This window comes from Dipodomys merriami, unplaced genomic scaffold (assembly GCF_024711535.1).
Source record: "Dipodomys merriami isolate MVZ:Mamm:240054 unplaced genomic scaffold, mDipMer1.0.p SCAF_33, whole genome shotgun sequence".
Taxonomy (NCBI): domain Eukaryota; kingdom Metazoa; phylum Chordata; class Mammalia; order Rodentia; family Heteromyidae; genus Dipodomys; species Dipodomys merriami.
Genome location: NW_027204826.1, coordinates 2,804,033 through 2,822,946, shown reverse-complemented (window position 1 = coordinate 2,822,946; position 18,914 = coordinate 2,804,033). Strand labels below are relative to the sequence as shown.

Genomic DNA, 18,914 nt, shown 5'->3' with positions numbered 1-18,914 from the left:
CTGAGTGCTGTCCCTGAGCTCTTTTGCTCAGGCTAGCGCTCTACCACTTGAGCCACAGCACCACTTCTGGTTTTCTGGAGGTTCATTAGAGATAAGAGTCTCACAGATTTTCCTGTCTGGGCTGGCTTTGAACCATGATCCTCAGATTTCAGACTCCAGAGTAGCTAGGGTTACAGGTGTGAGCCACTGCTACCCAGCTCCAGGAGACTCTTTATCACCAATTAATCACAAAAGGGGGGAAAAAAAGCTGGATGTGGAGCTATGGCTCAAGTGGTAGAGCACTAGCTCAAGCTGAAAAAGCTCAGGGACAGCACCCAGGCCCTGAGTTCAAGTTCAGGACCAGAAAAAGAAAAAGAAAAAGAAAAAAAGCTCAGAAATCTAGAGTTGGGAACAGTTTTTGTTTTTGTCGGTCATGGGGCTTGAACTCTGGGCCTGGGCGCTGTCCCTCAGCTCTTCAGCTCAAGGCCAGAGACTTCCCCAGGCCTTGTCTGCACAGGCCCTAGGGCAGAGCCAAACACAAATGACACAGAGCTTCCAAAATCTCCAAAGCACCTTTTATCCATATTCTGTGGTGGCTGCTCCCCAGTCCCCGGGGTGCACCTGAGACCCTCCACATTTCCAGCCCAGTCTTCACCCCAAAGCTAGGTCAGCTCTCCTCCCATGGGGGCGGGGGAGGCTGGGAATGAATTCTCTTCAGCCTCTTCTCCATTCCAACCCGGGAGCAACCATCATCCTGGGACCCAGCTAGTTCAGCTCAGCACCATGTGGGATAGCTTCTTTATAGTTTTTCTGTTGTTGTTGCTTGTGAGGCTTGAACTCAGTCCCTGAGCTCTTTGGCTCAAGGCTAGCGCTCTATCACTTGGACCACAGCCCCACTTCTGGTTTTTCTGCTGGTTCATTGGAGATAAGAGTCTCATGGACTCCTTCCTGGGCTGGCTTTGAACCATGATCCTCAGATGGCAGCCTCCTGAGTAGCTAGGATTTTAGGCATGAGCCACTGGTGCCCAGTTTATAATCTCTCCCTCCCTCCCTCCCTCTCCTTCTCCCTCTCGGTATGTGTATTGGTCCTGGGGCTTGAACTCAGGGCCTGGGCACTGTTTCTGAGCTAGTTTGCACACCTCCACTTCTGGCTTTTCTGGTGGTTCATTGGCGATAGGAGTCTCACAGACTTCCCTTCCTGGGCTGGCTTTGAACTGCGATCCTCAGATCTCAGCCTCCTGAGTAGCTAGGATGACAGGCGTGAGCCACCCATGCCTGGCTAGAATCTCCTTTAAATAAATCACCCCCAGAGTTCCCGTCCCCCAACCCACTCCCGTATCCCAAATATATTATTCTATGGCTTAAGCCTTCCCTTCTTCTGCTCCCCAAAACACCAGAGACGAGGGGAGAGGTTTCCCCTCCACCTGGAGGGTGGACAAGGGGCAACGTAGGTTGGGGTGCTGAAGCCAGGGCCCATTTCCCCCCTCCTGCTGCCCCCCTCCCTGGGGTCTTCTCCTTGTCTTCTGAGTCCAGGTGAAGTGTGACTAACCCCAGGACTCACACCCAGGACCAGAGGCTTCACCCCGGTTTTGACAGCCCAGGGCAGCACCCAGGGAAGATGCTCAGGTTAAGCCCGCCCCCTGCTTTGGTCCCCCATTTCTCCAGCTCTGGGTGAGTGTGGGGGCGGGGGGGAGCGTCCCAAGAGTGTCTCCACTCTATCCAGGAACCCCCCCTCTTCCCGCACTTCTCTCCCAGCACCCTCCTCTGCTCCTGGCACCCCTGGGCCTCTTCTGTGTTTTCTCGGGGGTGCGGGCAGCATGTGGATCCCCGATCGGGCCTCACACCCAGTACTGGCCGTTCCTCAGGGCAGGGTTGGGTGTCCGGCAGAACTGGAGCAGTTCCGGGTCGGGCTGTCCCCCGGGCGGGGGGCCTTGGCCGGGCACGGCGGTGAGGGCGATCGCCTGGCCAGGCTCCACCTTGCGGAAGGTCTCGGTGTCGCCGGCGAAGCCGTTGCGCGGCTTGGCGGTCAGCACCTGGACGTGGTGCTTGCCGGTCTTGTTGCGCTTGCGCAGGTAGAAGAGCAGCGGCAGGATGAGCGCCAGGAGCAGCAGCACCAGGCACACGGGGATGATGATGCTGAACATATTGGCCTCCAGGAACCCCAGGAAGCCGCCCCTGGCCGCGGTGGGCCCGGGGCTGGCCGCCGCGGGGCCTGGCTGCCCGGTGGGGCTGCTCCCCTCCGGCTTGCCCGCTTCCGTCCTCACCACCTCGGGGACACGGAGCAGGGCCACGCCGTACGAGCGCGCTGCGTCGTAAGGCTCGGTGATGAAATCCACGGAGGCCACGGCCGGGGGGACGCCGGGCGCCCACAGCTCCAGGGTGAGGCGGTCAGCGACCGGGCCGGAGGGGCCCTCGGGCCTGTCCACCTCCAGGCCCAGCCTCCCGGCCTCCAGATCTCGCTGAGTGAAGCCTTCCACCAGCTGGCTGTTTCTGGATTCTGTCCGGGCCTGGCTCGTGGGGACCAGGCGACCGTGTCGGGGCCCCTGGAGGAGCCGGAAATGGGGGACAGTGCCAGTGAGGTTGGCCAGCTCGCCGGCGTCCAGCACGCCGCGGTCCAGACGCAAGGTGGCACCCTGGGGCCACGGCCCACCGGGCCACACGCGCAGGAGAGCGCGCACCGTGACGTTGACGGTGGCCGTGGCGTTGGCACCCCTGGCCAGCGCCAGGACCCCGAAGCGATCGTGGGGCGAGGAGAAGTTGGTGAAGGTAAAGATCACCTCTCCCCGGTCCACCTGGAGCTGGCTGAAGGCCGAGGCGGGCTGCCCCCCGACCAGCAGCTGCCCGTGCCGGGGTCCCTGGGTCACGCGGTACGCCACGTCCGGCTCGGGACGGTCGGAGAACACCTGCAGCTGCTGCTGGCTCAGGGGAGAGCGCCCCGATGCTTGGGGCACCTCCAGGGGTGCTTGGGTCTGCACCTCGAGGGTGGATGGCAAGACCTCCACAGCCAGGGACACGGGCCGCTGGGGGCTGGCCCCGTCGCTCACACTCAGCTCCAGGACCCCCGCCACGCTGCTCCCGTTGGCCACGAAAGCCAGGCGGCCTCCGTCCACGTCGGCCTGCGTGAAGCGGGCCACGGGCCCCGGGCTGCCCCCCGCCAGGCTCAGGAAGCCGTTGTGGGGTGCCCGCTGCACCTGGTATTCGATCTCCTCCGGGGCAGAGTCGGGATCCACCACGCTCAGCTGAGCTCTAGAGATGGGGGCCCGGGAGCCGCGGGTGAGGCGGAGCGGGGCGGAGGCCTGGGGCTGGGGTGGCCGTTCGTTCACATCGCGGACGGTGATGGTGAAGGCCTCGGAGGTGTGGGGCGCCGTGGCCGAGACCCCCGCTGGACCCTGGAGCTGGGCACGGAAGCGGAAGCTGTCCGGCTGGGTGCCCCCGCCGCCATGGGCGTACGCCAGCTGCCCCGCGGCCAGCTGGGACTGCAGGAAGTGGGGGCTCCCGGCGTGGAGGGGCTCCCCGGATACCCACAGCTGGCCGCGCGTGGGGAACTGCGTCAGCTGGAACAGGACGTCGTGCTGGGGCCGCTGGGACGCGGGGACGCTGGCCAGGAAGTTGGCGGCGTCCAGGGCGGCTGGGGTGATGGCCGCTCGCTGGCCCTCGGGGACCCAGAGACCTGAGGGTGACACGGGCAGTGAAGGGGAGGGGATGGGGGGCCCCCAGGGCTGGACCCCCACACCAGTCGCCCCGACCAGTCATCCCAGCCACGTGGGAGGCTGAGATCGGAGGATCGCGGTTCAAAGCCAGCCCAGGCAGGAAAGTCCGTGAGGCTTTGATCCCCAAGGAACCCCCAGAAAACTGGAAGTGGAGCTGTGGCTCAACGTGGCAGAGCGCTCGCCTTGAGCGACAAAGCTCAGGGGCAGCGCCCAGAGTTCAAGCCTCAGGCCTGGGACAAAAATACCTCTGAGTCTCCACCATGATCTCAAAGCCGTTTCCCAGCCACGGTCCCCCGGATTCCCCAGGTCGTAGGGCTGGCCTGGCTGTGGCCTCTGTCCTTTGTCTTGGTGTCTCTCTATGTGCCCCCCCCCCCCCCATGGTGTCTCTGTTCTTTACCTTTGTTTCTCCAAAGGCGGCTGGGACGCTGGGGACAGGCGGCCTGGAAGGTCACAGTCACAGTCAGGGTCACAGCCACATCCGGGGCGGGCGGCGAGGACAGCATGAGTTCTATAATGTCCTGGGCTTCCCAGAAAGGCTCAGGCGACGCCTGGTGCTCGTACAGAACATGCCCCGCGTAGACCTGCGGGAGACACCATGGCGTGTGTGTGTGCATGTGCGTGCGTGTGTGTGTGTGTGCGTGTGTGTGTGTGCAACCTAGGACTTGAACTCAGGGCCTGGGCACTGTCCCTGAGCTTCATTTGCTCAAGGCTAGCACTCTACCACTTGAGCCACAGCGCCACTTCTGACTTTTTCTGTGTATGTAGTACTGAGGAATGGAACCCAGGGCCTCATGCATGCGAGGCGAGCACTCTACCACTGAGCCACCTTCCCAATCCTGCCCTTTTTTGGTTAACCACCAAGAAACTCTCCTCAGCTGTCAGGAAATCTGTCCCCTTTGTCTAATCAAAATGTGTCCCCATAGTTTATCTGTCATTCTTTCCTTTTAGAAGACAAGAGGCGCTGGGAAGGTGGCCCAGTGGTAGAGTGCTTGCCGAACATGCATGAAGCCCTGGGTTCCATTCCTCAGTACCACATACACAGAAAAGGCCAGAAGTGTTGCTGTGGCTCAAGTGGTAGAGTGCTAGCCTTGAGCAAAAGAAGCTCAGGGACAGTGCCCAGGCCCTGAGTTCAAGCCCATGGACCAGCAAAAAGAAGGAGGAGAAGAAGGAGGAGGAGGAGGAGGAAAAGGAGGAGGAGAGGGGGAGGAGGAAGAAGAGGAGGAGGAGGAGGAGGAGGAGGAGGAGGAGGAGGAGGAGGAGGAGGAGGAGGAGGAGGAGGAGGAGGAGGAGGAGGAGGAGAGGGGGAGGAGGAGGAAAAGGAGGAGGAGGAAAAGGAGGAGGAGAGGGGGAGGAGGAAGAGGAGGAGGAGGAGGAGGAGGAGGAGAGGAAGAAGAGGAAGAGGAAGAGGAAGAGGAAGAAGAAGAAGAAGAAGAGGAAGAAGAAGAAGAAGAAGAAGAAGAAGAAGAAGAAGAAGAAGAAGAAGAAGAAGAAGAAGAAGAAGAAGAAGAAGAAGAAGAAGAAGAAGAAGACGACAACATCGACAAGGGGAATGTTTTTTCCTTCTCTCAGCAAAACAGGACTTTCAGCCAGGCCTCTGGTGGCTCATCTGTCATTCTGGCTACTCAGGAGGCTGAGATGTGAGGACTACAGTTCAAAGCCTGCCTGGGCAGGAAAATCCATGAGACTCTTCTCTCCAGTGAACCACCAAAAGCTGGAAATGGTGCTGTGGCTCAAGTGGTAGAGAACCAGAGAACCTTGCTCACAGAAGCTCAGGGACGGCGCCCAGGCCCTGAGTTCATGCATCAGGACTTGGGGGGTGGGTGGGAGAGAAAGAGAACCTTACGCAGAATCTGAGTGGGGTTCTGAGCGAGGCGGCCGCGGCGGCTGCTGGGTGGGAGAAGAACGCAGGCCCTTCAGGCAACGGGGAAGCGGGATCCTGTGAAATCTCCCGAGGGTTCTATGTTGACAACTAACTTTAAAGCATCAAATGCCATATGTGGCCAAACACCCCACATCTGTGGGCCAGATGTGGCCAGCAAGGATGGAGGCACTGGCCACAGCGAGCTGTGGCCAGGCTGGTGGCAGGGCGGGAAGGGGACACAGCCCTGAGGAGGGCCTGGGGCCTGGGTCTGCGGCTCCTGTGGGTAGGATGGGGGTGCCTGGGTCCGGGGGGGGGGAGGGAACTGGCTTGTTCAGAGAAAGCAGAGTCCGCAGGTGAAGGGTGGTGCCCTGGTACCCCGCCCCGCCCCCGTGCCTAGCCATGAGTCGCTCTGAACAAAGTTTTTTTTTTTTGACGGTTGTGGGGCCTGAACTCTGGGCCTGGGCGCTGTCCCTCAGCTCTTCAGCTCAAGGCTAGTGCTCTACCACTTGAGCCACAGCACCACTTCCGGCTTTTTCTGGTGGTTTATTGGAGATAGGAGTCTCACGGTCTCTCCTGCCCGGGCTGGCTTTGAACCGCGATCCTCAGATCTCAGCCTCCTGAGTAGCTAGGATTACAGGCGTGAGCCACCACCACCCGGCCTGAACAAAGTTTTGGGACTTCCACGAGTTGAAGTTTCCTTCCTTTTTGTGCCAGTCCTGAGACTTGAACTCAGGGCCTGTGCATTATCCCTGAGCTTTTGTACTCAAGGCTGGCGCTCTACCACTTGAGCCACAGTTCCTCTTCCAGCTTTTTGGTGGTTCCTTGGAGAGAAGAGTCTCACGGACTTTCCTGTCCTGGGCTGGCTTTGAACTGTGATCCTCAGATCTCGGCCTCCGGACTTGCTGGGAAGACAGGTGTGAGCCACCAATGCCAGTCCTGGGACTTGAACTCAGGGCCTGGGCACTGTCCCTGGGCTTCATTTGCTCAAGGCTAGCGCTCTACCACTTGAGCCACAGCACCACTTCTGGCTTTTACTGCTTATGTGGTACTGAGGAATCGAACCCAGGGCCTCATGCATGCGAGGCAAGCGCTCTACCACTGAGCCACCTTCCCAGCCCTGGAGCTCTAGGTTTGACCTGTGGCTCTGGCTTGGCCGCTGCCCGAGGCCCTCCCCGCCTGGCCTGCTCAGCTCCCCCCACCCCGTCCCACCGTGCACTGCGCCGCTGCCCTGAGCCCCACCGACTCCCAGGACAGGAGCCCTGGTCCTCGCCAACTTGGGGGGGGCCACTGCTCCCCGCCCCCGTGCTCCTTTCTAGCCTTTTCAGGTCCCTTCTGGAGGCGAAGCCCCAGAACAAGAGCGCTGCTCTGAGTCCCACAGCGCTGTCCCCCAGTTCCTCCATCTGGCCAAGCTCCACGTGGGACGCTGGCCGCCCTGGGGTCAGGGCTGGCAGGGCCTGGACTGTAGCAGGTCCAGGGAGGCTGATGCTGCATGGTAGGGGAGGCCGGAGGGTCTGGGTTGTGTCTGTGAGTTGAGCCCTTACCTCGGCCTGGGAGAAGTTCAGCAGGGGCTCCGCAGAGCCGCCCTGCTGCCGGAGGAGCCGGCCGAGCTGGGGACCCCGCAGCACCCGAAACTGCAGGTGCTGGGGCTCCGTGCTGGCGCTGGAGCTGGCCCGCAGGCTCTGGCTGCTCAGCGGCTGGACGGACTCTGTGGGGGGGGGGCAGAGGGATGGTCAGTTCAGTTCTATTTTTTTATCCTTTGTGTTGGACCTGAGATTTGAACTCAGGGCCTGGGTGTCACCCCCTTAGCTCCCCCCACATCCCCCCCCCCGCTCAAGTTTGGCGCTCTACCACTCGAGCCACACCTCCACTTCTGACATTTTGGTGGTTCACTGGCGATAAGAGTCATATGGACTTGGCCGCCTGGACTGGCCTCCAATGGCCATCCTCAGATCTCAGCCTCCTGAGTAGCTGGGATGACAGGCGTGAGCCACTGCTCAGGCCGTCCTGGGAGCCGGGGCGGGGTGGGGGTGGTGGCAGTCCCCCCTCGGCTCCGCCCCAGGCCTCGGTGTGAAGGCCGCACCTGGGCACACGGTCAGTGTCCGGCTGCCGTCCAGCGAGAGGAGCACCTGCTTCTGCGCGGTCACCCGGAAAAAGTGTCCAGGAGACACGTGCGCGCCGTCGGAGAGGGCGAAGCGGAAGCCTCCATCCAGGGCCCCTGAGGACATAACGGAGCTGGGTTCCTGGGGCCTGGGTGGCTCCCCCATGGCAGCCCCCACCCCCCGCCATGGGCTGGGCACCCACCTGTGTGTGAGAACAGCACCAGGCCGCCGTCCAGCTGCGCCTGGCTGAAGTGCTGAACCGCGTCGCCCGGCGCCGCCCGCAGCGCCACGCGGCCGTTGCTGGGCTGCTCGATGGTGTAGACCAGGTCATCGGGCCCTGAGTCGCTGTCCGTGCCCCTGAGGGCCTCGGGGGGGATGGACACGGTGGCCCCCTCCCACATCTGGGGGCGCAGGCATGTGAGGCTCGCCCCCATCCTCACCCCCAAACCCCACCTCTGACCCACCTCCTCCTGATCGCCCTCCCAGGCCCTGGGGAGACCTTATTAATTAATCGTATGTGCCAGGGCTGGGGCTTGAACTCAGGGCCTCACACTCCTATTTTCCCTCTCAAAGCCCGTGTTCTACCACTTGAGCCACAGGCTCCACTTTGGGCTTTTCTTTTTCTGGTTTAATTGGAGATAATAAGAATCTTATGGACTTTGCTGCCAGGGTTGGTCTCAAACCACGATCCTCAGATCTCAGCCTCCGGAGTGGCTGGGCTGGCAGGCGTGAGCCACCGGTGCTGGACTAGCTATGGATCCTTAGATATGCTTTGGCTGCCCCAACCCTCAAGTGCAGAAGTGAAATGAGGTCTGCTTGCAAGCAGGGTGGGGCTCCCCCAAATCCGGCCCCTCAAATGTGTCCCCTGGATTTTCTGAGTTCCTCCCTCCCTCCAACCCCGGGAGCACCCGGCTTCGCGGGGAATTAGGGAGCAAACACAGGCCTATGGTGCCATCTGGTGGCCACATGGCCACACAGCACTCCAGGCCGATGGTCCCAGGCAGCCTACATCACCACCAAAGACCTCAAGTGAGCACTCCTCTGGAACTTTCCATAGCTCCTGCCAATGTGGCATCTACCTCTATAAGCTGGCATTCAAAGCTCAGTCCGTCAGTGCTTGTGCCACGTGGGGCTTGGTCAAGCCACACTTCCTGTTCCTGTGACCAGTGGAGTTTTATGACTCTCTGGGCTTCCTCCTCTGCAGAGCAGGGGTTCAGGACCTCAGAGACCCCAAAATTTGATTGTTGGGGTGAGGTAGGTGGGGGACAGTTAAACACTCACCCTTAAGGAACTTTTTTCCCCCAGTCGTGGGGCTTGAACTCAGGACCTGGCACTGTCCCTGGGCTTCTTTTGCTCAAGGCTAGCACTCTACCACTTGAACCACAGCGCCACTTGTGGCTTTTTCTGGGTATGTGGTACTGAGAAATCGAACCCAGGGCTTCATGCATGCAAGACAAGCGCTCTACCACTGAGCCACCTTCCCAGCCCTCATTGGAACTTTTGCCAGGCTGAGTGTGGTGGTACCTGCCTGTAATCCCAGCTAGGTGGGAGGCTTAGGTAGGGAGATCGTGGTCAGAGGCAGGAGACACTACCTGGAAAACAATTAAAACTTAAGGAAAAATAAAAGGGAGGGGAGGAGTCTGAGCTCAGCTGTAACAGCTTATGTAGTAAGCACAAGGCCCTGAGTTCAAATCCCAGCAGCTGCTAACAAGAATCCTGTCAGGTGCTTTGGTGCTGAAGCACAGCAAAAGCCGTGTTCTTGTCAAGTCTCAGGAGTCACGGGGCCGCTGAGCATGGCCGTCCACGCTTAAACAGACACAGTGCCAACTCTCACCTTCTGACCGTTTAGCCAGAGACCTCACATTGTAGAGGAGGCAACCGAAGCACCGAGAAAGGCGAGCAAGGGGATCGGAGGGTCTCTCCCGAAGCCGGGAGGGGGTGGCCCGGCGTGGATGGTCTCACCTGCAGGCCCCTGTTTGTGGTCAGGACGGGAGGCTGGTCGTTCACCGGCTGGATGGTGATGGCGAAGGCCACGGGCGCACTCTGGCTGTGGACGCCCGAGGCGTTGGCCACCAGCACGAAACGATCCATAAGCGTTTCGCTTCCATCGTGCTCATAGAGAATCCGCTGTTCTTCCACCTGTGGGCCAGACAGGGCCGGCTGTCACCCCGCACTCCCAGAACCCGCGCCCTTCACGCCCTGCGGGCGGGTGCGGGAGGAGCGGAACTTGCTCTCTGTTCTTTTCTTTTTTGTGGCAGTCTTGGGGCTTGAACTCAGGGCCTGGTGATCGCACTTTGGCTTTTTCCGCTCAAGGCTGACACTCTACCCCTTAAGCCACAGCTCGACTTCCAGCTTTTTTGCTGGTTCATTGGAGATAAGAGAGACTTGCAGACTAACTTTCCTTCCCCAGGGCTGGACGATCTGCAGCTCTCAGCCTCCTGAGGAGCTGGGATCGCGGCACGAGCGGGGGTCTCAGTGTCTCTGGGTGGAAAGTGGGGGACAATTTCGATCTCCTGGAGGGAGGAATGAGATGAAGCACAAAGCGGAAGACGTCTAGATGCGACCTTCTTCTTCCTCGCTGTACGGACCCCAGGCTGGGAGCCCTTGATGCCCCCCCCCTTGCCCCCCACAGCCGTACCTCTCTCCAGGAAAAGCTGAGTAGGGTCTGATCTTGCCGCTGCTGCCCCTCCTTCCGCAGGGCCCCGTGCTGGGGCGGGTCCAGCACGTGCAGCCGGAGGCCGGGCAGTGTGGAGAGGCGTGGCCCGGGGACCCGGATCAGGGGCGGAGCCAAGATGCGCGCTCCGCCCTCGGGAACGCTGAAGTTCTGGGCCTCCAGGGGTAAGACTCTGGGCAGCACTTCCAGCTCCAAGAGGACGCCTTCCAGGGGGGCGCCAAGGCCGGAGGCCACGTCCAGGGAGAAAGCGTCCTTCTCAGCTTCGGGGCCAGTGTGCACGTAGAAGACCCTGCCCGCATTCACGTCCTCCTGGGAGAAGCTCCCCACGGGGCCCAGGCTGCGGGGGTCGGCCGCGTCAGGGCCCTGGGACACCAGGTGGCCGGCGGCCGGGGGTGTCTTCACCGAGAACACGATGTCCGCCGGGGACACGGCCTCCTGAGACACCTGGACGGCAGAGCGCACGGGCACCAGTGCGTCACCCAGGCCCAGGGCCTCACACCCAGACACCCCACACCTTTTACCTGTCATTTTTGTCCATCCTGGGGCTTGAACTCACGGCCTGGGCGCTGGCCCTGAGCGCTTTCACTCAAGGCTGGTGCTCTACCACTTGAGCCACAGCGCCACTTCTGGTTTTCTGAGTGGTTCATTGGAGATAAGAGTCTCACGGACTTTCCTGCCTGGGCTGGCTTTGAACCGTGATTCTCAGATCTCAGCCTCCTGAGTAGCTAGGATGACAGGCGTGAGCCACCAGCGCCTGGCCACATCTCTATCCTTCTCCAAAACCACGCACGTGCAGCACCCACACAATCTCATCACACACGTGCACACACACACACACACACACACACACACACACACACACACACACGCACACTCTGCTCAGGAAGGTATCATCCCCTCCTGCTATCACCACCAATGACCACTAGATGGCGCACACAGGCCTCCGCTCCAGGCCCTGGGAACTTATCTACCAAAGCCGGGTGTGGAAGCTGGGCCTGGGACTCACCAGAGTCCGCTCAAACACCAAGACTCAGGGAGCTGGTAGCAAAGGAGCACAAGGCCCAGAGAGGGCAAGGGCCTGGCTCAACCTCACACAGTCAACCGCCTGAGGGTGTGTGAGCCTTTGTAGTCTCGGGAGGGAAATGGAGGGGCTGGGGCAGCGGCGGGGTCTGCCCGTGATCAGTACATCTCAAGGCTCAGCCCCCAATCCCGCCCCGGTGGCTCAGGCCTGTCATCCCGGCTACTGAGGAGGCTGAGATCTGAGGATCAGGGATCAAAGCCAGAAAAGTCCCCGTGAGACTGTCATCTCCAACGGACCACCACAAAGCTGGCAGTGTGGCTGTGGCTCAAGGGGTAGAGCACCAGCCTTGAGTGCACCCAGGCCCTGAGTTCATGACCCAGGATTGGCACCACACACACACACACACACACACACACACACACACACACACACGAGAATATAGCACTCACAGATGCACACCCCAACACATGAGCCACAGCGGCCAGCCCCAAACACACACAGCCATACCCTGCAGACGGCAGAGCCCCTCTGCCTGGTCCCCCCGACTCTGCCGGTCCCCCCACTTTCTCACCTCCAGCTGCTCTCTTCCGATCCTCGCTGCGTCTCCCTGGAAGGCGTAGATCTTCTGGTGTCTGAGCAGCTGCGGCGGGGCCGGCGTGCTGTCCAGCATGATGGTCACCTGTAGGATGGCGTCTGCGCGCACCGGGCCCGCCTCCACGGAGAGCCCCACAGCGTCCCGAGGAGCGAGGCTGCCATTATGGCTGTAGAGAATCTTCCCATCCAGCAGATCCTGCTGGGAGAAGGCGGTGGCCGGCTGGCCGGCTCGGAGCAGCTGTCCCCAGCGCGGGCCCGCCGTGACTCGGTAGTGGACTTCCTCTCCGCTGCGGATATCCAAGTTGGTTTCCAGGTGGAATGCAGCCGTGTCGACGGTGCCTTGGCCGCCTTGCGGCACCACGAGGCCCGAGCCGTTGGCCACGCGGAGGTAGGGCTCCGAGGCCTGGACCTCCAGCATGGCGGTGGTTTGGTGCTGCCCGTCGGACACCTGCAGCTGCAGCCAGCCGTGGTCGGCCCCGGAATGCACAAAGAGGATCCTCCCGGCCCGCAGGTCCTCCTGCGTGAAGCGGTAGACGGGCCTGGCGGGGTCATCCACGGCCACGACGCTGCCGAACAGGAGATCCTTGCGCGTGAGCACCAGCTGCGCGTCGCTGGCGTCCGAGTCGGCGTCGCTGAAGGCCACGTCGTCGGTGGTCAGCAGCCGCCGCCCGCCCCGGGCCACGCGGAACACGCGGTTGACCACCTGCCGGGGCGCGTGGTCGTTCACGGGCCGGATGGCCACGCGGAAGACGCCCCGGACTTCCTCCCACGCCGCGTCGCCGCCGCTGCTCTCGCCCTGGCGCGTGGCCACGAACGGGACGTCGTCTTCCGTGGTCTCGGAGTGGTCGTGCCGGTACTGCAGGAGGCCGCGACGCAGGTCGTCGTTGGTGAAGGTGGTCACGGGCGCGGCGGCGTCCCGCGGGGGCTGCCACACCAGCCGCCCGTGGCGGGGGCTCTCGATCACCTCGTACACGTAGCTGTCGCCGTGGAGGCTCTTGATGAACAGGTGCTGCGGGGTCAGCGTGGCGTGGCCGCCCTCGGGCACGGACAGCACGGCGTTGGTGAGCACGGGGGCGTCCGGGTCGCCGCCCACGTGGACGGGGAAGGTGTAGAGCGGGGAGAAGTGGGGGGGGACCGTGATCCGGAAGCGGAAGGCGTCCTCCGTGGCCTGGGACTCGCGTGTGGTGGCCACGTAGCTGACCCGGCCCGCGTGGATGTCGTCCTGCGTGAAGCTCTGGCCCTCGGCCAGCCTGGCACCCCGGAGCTGCAGGTTGCCCTTCTTGGGGGGCTGCACGAGGTGGTAGCGGAAGGCGCTGGGGCTCGGGGTGGCCTCCGCGGCCGCCTCCTCCTCCAGGGCGGCCTCCAGGTGCGCAGCGGTCAGCGGCTGGGGCCGGGCGTCGCGCGTGTGCAGGGGCGTCAGGCGCCGCATCCACACGGCGGCCCGCTGGATAGACACGGGGAAGGACAGGTTGTCCAGCGTCTCCTGCCCCACCTGCACCTCCAGCGCCACGTCCTCGGCCGCATCCACGCGCCGGCGCGCGGGATCGGTGCTCACGTAGCGCACGCGGTGCTGGTCCACGTCGCGCTGGTGGAAAGCCTGCGTGGGCCACCACTCCGTGCCCTCCGCCCCGCCGGCCCCCCGCTTCTGCAGCTCCCCAAACTGCAGGGCCCCCGTCACCCGGAACAGCACGCTCACGTCCTGGCCCACCGCGTTGGTCTCCACCGACAGGTTGGCCGGCGTGATGGCCGCGATCGAGCCCTGGGCCAGCCGCAGCCCGGTGCTGTGGCGGACGCGGAGCGTGGGCCGCACCGCCACGACCCGCAGCGTGGCCGGGGCGCTGGCCTGCAGCCCATCGCTGACCCGCAAGCTCAGGTCCTGCGCGGGCCCGCGGCGGTGCACGTAGACGATGTCGCCTCTCTCCAGATCCTGGCAGGAGAACTCGGCCGTGGGTTCCCCGGGCTGCTCGCGACGCTCCACAGGGAGGCCGGTGGAGGCCCCGAGGATCTGGAAGGTGAGGCTCTCGCAGGGGGAATCTGGGTCGTAGGCCTGTACGATCTCCGGCCCTAGGGGCTTCTGGGTGTTTTCTAGAATCGTCATGAGGCCGCCTTGCGGGAAGAGCACGCGGGGAGGGTCGTCCACCGGGCTGACCTCGACGGGCAGGAGGTAAATCTGGCCTTGGCGCAGGCAGCCGGGCACCGGTCCCCGTGCCGTCACGGACACCTCTAGTACCAGCTGGTCCGATGCGTCCTCGGAGCCATCGTGGACGAAGCGGACCTTGCGGTTGACCACGTCCAGCAGGGTGAACATCTTCCGGGCCTGGGCACCGGGGATGTCCAGCTCCAGCTGGCCGTGGCGGGGTCCCCGGCTCACCCGGAACAGGACCTGGGATCTGCGCATCTCGGCCTCGGTCAGGTCCAGCGTGGGCTGCACGTGCCGCCATTCCAGCCACGCCGCGCCGCCCTCGGCCACGGCCAGCGGGCGGATGGTCAGCAGCCGCGTGAAGTTGGCGAAGGCCGGGGGCAGGCCGGGCTCGGGGACGCAGGGCTCGGGCAGCTCCACAGCTGGCCAGATGTCGGGCGCCAGGGTGGAGAGCACGTCGTACTGGCCGTAGACATCCTCCTCGTACTCATCTTCCTCGTTCTTGCAGCCGGCCGCCATGTGGCGGGTCCACTGCGCGTCACGGAGTCCGTGTCTGCGTCCGTTCACGCGCAGATCCTCCACGCAGCCCTCCAGGGAGGCGCTGGGCGGCGCCAGGCCCAGGCGGTGCCCCTGGAGATACCCCGCGGCCTCCGCGTCCAGCCCCCCGAGCAGGAGGTGACCCCCGGGTTCCACGTAACCGAGAGGCCCGCGATTGGAAGTCCGGGTGGGGTACTGATCCACGGAGATCTCCAGCCGCTGGGCGTCCACGCGGATGCTGACCTCGTGGGGCTGGCCGTCGTCCACGGGCACGCTGTTGTGCAGGAGCACGGTGCCCTGCGCTTTCTCCACCACGGCGCGCAGGTGGCCCGCGAAGATGTCCACGTAGATGAAGTCCCCGCGCCGCCCGCCCGCCTGGAAGGCCAGCGGCGCCCGCGGGCTGCGCGTGGTGAGGGTCAGCTCCAGGGTGCCCTCGTCCTGGGCCTGCCACGCGGGGAAGGCAGCCAGCGACTGCACCCCGGAGAACCCCAAAGCTACGTCGTCCCCCGCAGAGAACTCCTCCGCGCAGCCCTCCTGCACCCCGGGAGTCAGGGGCCGCAGGAGGCTCCGTCCGTTGAGGCTGGCGACGTGGAGGCAGCCTCTCAGTGGGCGGCTCGCTCCACGCAGGTAGGGCAGGGCTAGGCCCCCCGAGCCCCCCACGAACACCCCATAGGCGGCCTCCAGCGGGGCTCCCGGGGCTGCAGCCGAGGTGTTTAGTCCGTCCACGGAGAGCGCGGCCCAGCCGTCAGCGATTGAGAGCAACGCGGTGTGCGGGGCGCCGTCGGTCACAGGCGGCCCTCCCGGGGCCTGCAGCCTCAGCTCCTCCGGGCCCAGGACGAGTCTCACCTGAGGGGACATGGGGAGACCAGGGGTGTGTGTGTGTGTGGGGTTGAATCCATCGCTCCTACAAAAGCACACGGAAGTCAGCGCTGCAGCTCATGCCTGTCATCCTAGCTACCCAGGAGGCTGAGATCTGAGGATCAGGGTTCACAGCCAGCCTGGGCAGCAAAGTCTGTGAGACTCTTATTGCCAGTGAACCACCAGAAAACCAGTGATGGAGCTGTGGGCTCCTGGCAGAGTGCAAGCCTTGAGCAAAAGAAGCTCAGAGACAGCGTGCACGCCCTGAGTTCAAGCCCTAGGACTGGCCAAAAAAGGAAGGAAGGAAGGAAGGAAGAAGGAGAGAGAGAGGAAGAGAGAAAAGAAAGAACGAGAAAGAAAAAAAGAAAGGAAGGAAGGAAGGAGAGAGAGAAAGAGAGAAAAGAAAATGAGAAAGAAAGAAAAAAAGGAAGGAAGGAAGGAAGGAAGGAAGGAAGAAGGAGAGAGAGAGGAAGAGAGAAAAGAAAGAACGAGAAAGAAAGAAAGAAAAAAAGAAAGGAAGGAAGGAAGGAGAGAGAGAAAGAGAGAGAGAAAAGAAAGAACGAGAAAGAAAGAAAAAAAGGAAGGAAGGAAGGAAGGAAGGAAGGAAGGTTGGTTATCCGGAAGGAAGGCCACTGGTCCGGGCCAGGATGGGCAGGTTGACAAAGCAATGGCCACAGGGGTCTTGGGGGGCCGGGACCGCCCAGGACAGTGGATCAGGGCCAGCTGAGACCCCAGCAGGATGGTGACTGTGGCCCGCCCGGCCCTGTGGGCCACGGGGGCCCTGTTCTCAGGGCGTGGCTGACCTGCAGGCGTCCGGACAGGAGCTGGAGCAGGAGATGGTCAGCCTGGCCCGCCGCCAGGAAGAGGAGCGCTTCAGGCTGAGCCGTGGAGAACTGAAGTTCAAGGTTGATGCGGGTCAGGGCTGTGGCCATGGGCACCTGCAGGTGGTTCTCACCGAAGAAGGAGGCTGGCAGAGAGGGGGGAAGCTGGGGTCAAGGCCCGGGAGGGTACCCCGAGTTCACACGGCCCAGGGGCCCTAGCCAGGTGTCAAACAACCATCTTAGCCTCATCTCCTGTGGAATCTAGGCTTTTGGCTGTGAAGGAAGAGGTCAGACGCAGACGTTTCTGGAAGTTTCCAGAAAATCCCGGAAGTTTCCAGAATTTTCCGGAAATTTCCAGCACTTCTTGGAGGCGACGCCAGGTCTCAGCTCCCGTGAGCCCCTCCCTCTCCGCCCCCTGCTTCTTTCCCAGCTGTCTGGGAAGGGGGGGGTGTGGGGAGCAAAGCCTGGGAAGGGAGGCCGGATGGGACCCACATGTGATGTCAGACCCTGAATGGCCCGGAACTTCCTCCATCACCCCGCAATTGCTTCCAGCTGAGGCCGTTAGCAGTCTCTGGTGAGCAGTGAGTTCCGGGCTGTGTTCCTACCACGGGCCAAGGAGCCAGGATGAGAATGGGCTGAGCCCTGCTGAGCTGTGAGCAGAGCCTGGGCTCCCAGCCTGGAACAGAGACCTGTGGGCAGCGGGCCACAGCGGGCGGCACAGCGCTAGTGGGCGCCAAGGAACCCCCTCCTCCCCTTTATGCCAGTCGTGGGGCTTGAACTCGGGGCCTCCTGCTCTTGTTTGGCTTGTTCTGTTCAAGGCTACCCCTCTACCACTGGAGCTGCACCTCCACCTCTGGCTTTTTGCTGGTTAATTGGGACTGGCCTTGAAGGCGTAAGTCTCCCCGTCCCCCCCAGCCCTCCGGTCTCCAGGTGGCTGCCTGCAATCCCAGCCACTTGGGAAGCAGCTATCGGGAGGATCGTGGTTCGAGGTCTGTGGTGTGGCGTGCCCGTCCCCCACCCCGCCTCCCTGCCCGCCGGCTTCATGGACGTTGCCGAGTGTCACAGTTTCAGGAACATTAGAAGCCGGGTAACGCGGCCCACAGTGAACACGTTTCTATCACGGGACGCAGTGAACGGGACACGTTGGGGCTCCCCTCCCCCTCCCCGTGGCCATCCCGGGACTCGGTGGAGTCCAGGGCTCAGGGCTCAGGGCCGGGCAGGCACTGAGGTACTGCGCCACCTGCCCCGGACCCCGTCCAGAAGGAGAGATGTGTGTGTGTGTGTGTGTGTGTGAATGGGTCCCTTGATGGGGCCTGGCCGCTGCTTCCTGAGGGCCCAGTGTGTGTGTGTGTGTGTGTGTGTGTGTGTGTGTGTGTGTGTGTGTGTGTGTGTGTGTGTGTGTGTGTGTGTGTGTGTGAATGGGTCCCTTGATGGGGCCTGGCCGCTGCTTCCTGAGGGCCCAGCGGGGAAGGGCTCAGGCCTCGGATGCAGTACTGGCTGCGGAAACTCTGACAGTGTCCACCACCTCTGCTCTCAGCCTCCAGGCTGAGGGGAGAGAAAGAGAGAGAGAGAAAGAGGGAGGGAATGTCCCTGCCTTAGAGGAGGCAGTGGGGGGGACGGCTTCGAATGAAGTCGGGGTACAGGGTACAGGATAAAGAAATAGTGAACTGAGCTAGGCGCCGGTGGCTCACGCCCGTCATCCCAGCTACTCAGGAGGCTGAGCTCTGAGGATCGCGGTTCAAAGCCAGCCAGGGCAAGAAAGTCTGTGAGACTCTGATCTCCCATGAACCCCCCAGAAAACCAGAAGTGGCGCCGTGGCTCAAGTGGTAGAGCGCTCGCCTTGAGCTGAAGAGCTGAGGGACAGCGCCCAGGCCGAGTTCAAGCCCCACGACCGACCAAAAAGAAAAAAGAAAATCCCTGGGACAGAGGGCTCGTGGCAGTAAGGTAGTAAAGTAGAAGGTCGGGGTGAGGGGTGCTGGGCCTTGGGTCAGGAGAAGCAGGGTGCCCGGGGCCCAGGGGGCCACGTGAGCTGTGTGTGTGTAAAGGCATGAAGGTGCGTGTGCAGGCTCCACACGCGTGTGCACCTGTACCATGTACAAGTCTGCAGTGCGTGGGTTCTGTGCATGGGTGGCGGCTGGGTGTGTGTTGGGTTTGTGTGAAGCTGTGTGTGTGTGCGCGTGCGCGCGTCTGGGTGGGCCTGGAGCGGCGTGGACAGAGCGGCCATTGTGCCCAGGCCCGCCTGCCCCTCCATGCCCTGATCCATGAAAGAGGCCGAGTGTTCCCGAGGCTCCAGGGGCTCCCCGCCCTGCCTCCCGCCACAGGGCCGCGTGGGGCTTCCCCTTCCTGATGCCCAGGGCTGCCACCCTGCACGGCCCGGGCTCGCCCTGGCCAAGCTGGCAGGGGCCCCGGGGGCAGGGCAGGGAGCGTGCCGATGGGGCTCAGGCCCTGCCCGGGGCTGGGGGGGGGCTTCGCTTCTTTGTGTGGGGTTTTCTCCTTCCTTCCTTCCCTCCTTCCTCCCTCCCTCCTTCATTCCTCCTCCCTCCTTCTCTCTTTCTTTCCTTCCCTCCCTCCCTCCTTCCTCCCTCCTCCTTCTTTCCCTCCCTCCCTCCTTCCCCGGGTG

The 18,914-nt window shown here is 62.6% G+C and overlaps 1 protein-coding gene across 1 annotated transcript in view; it reads right to left on the bottom strand.

The window, feature by feature from the left end:
* Positions 1–540: 540 nt before the first annotated feature.
* The window catches only part of Cspg4 (chondroitin sulfate proteoglycan 4), a 31,123-nt gene continuing 12,749 nt past the window's right edge, over positions 541–18,914 (bottom strand). Inside the window, exons 2-10 of the mRNA XM_070043375.1 lie at positions 16,277–16,440; positions 11,916–15,461; positions 10,288–10,767; positions 9,612–9,788; positions 7,852–8,050; positions 7,631–7,765; positions 7,092–7,255; positions 4,087–4,270; positions 541–3,649 (exon numbers count right to left, since the gene is read on the bottom strand). Coding sequence (XP_069899476.1) covers positions 1,818–3,649; positions 4,087–4,270; positions 7,092–7,255; positions 7,631–7,765; positions 7,852–8,050; positions 9,612–9,788; positions 10,288–10,767; positions 11,916–15,461; positions 16,277–16,440 — 6,881 coding nt within the window. The 3' untranslated portion in view covers positions 541–1,817. The remainder of the gene's footprint in view (positions 3,650–4,086; positions 4,271–7,091; positions 7,256–7,630; positions 7,766–7,851; positions 8,051–9,611; positions 9,789–10,287; positions 10,768–11,915; positions 15,462–16,276; positions 16,441–18,914) is intronic.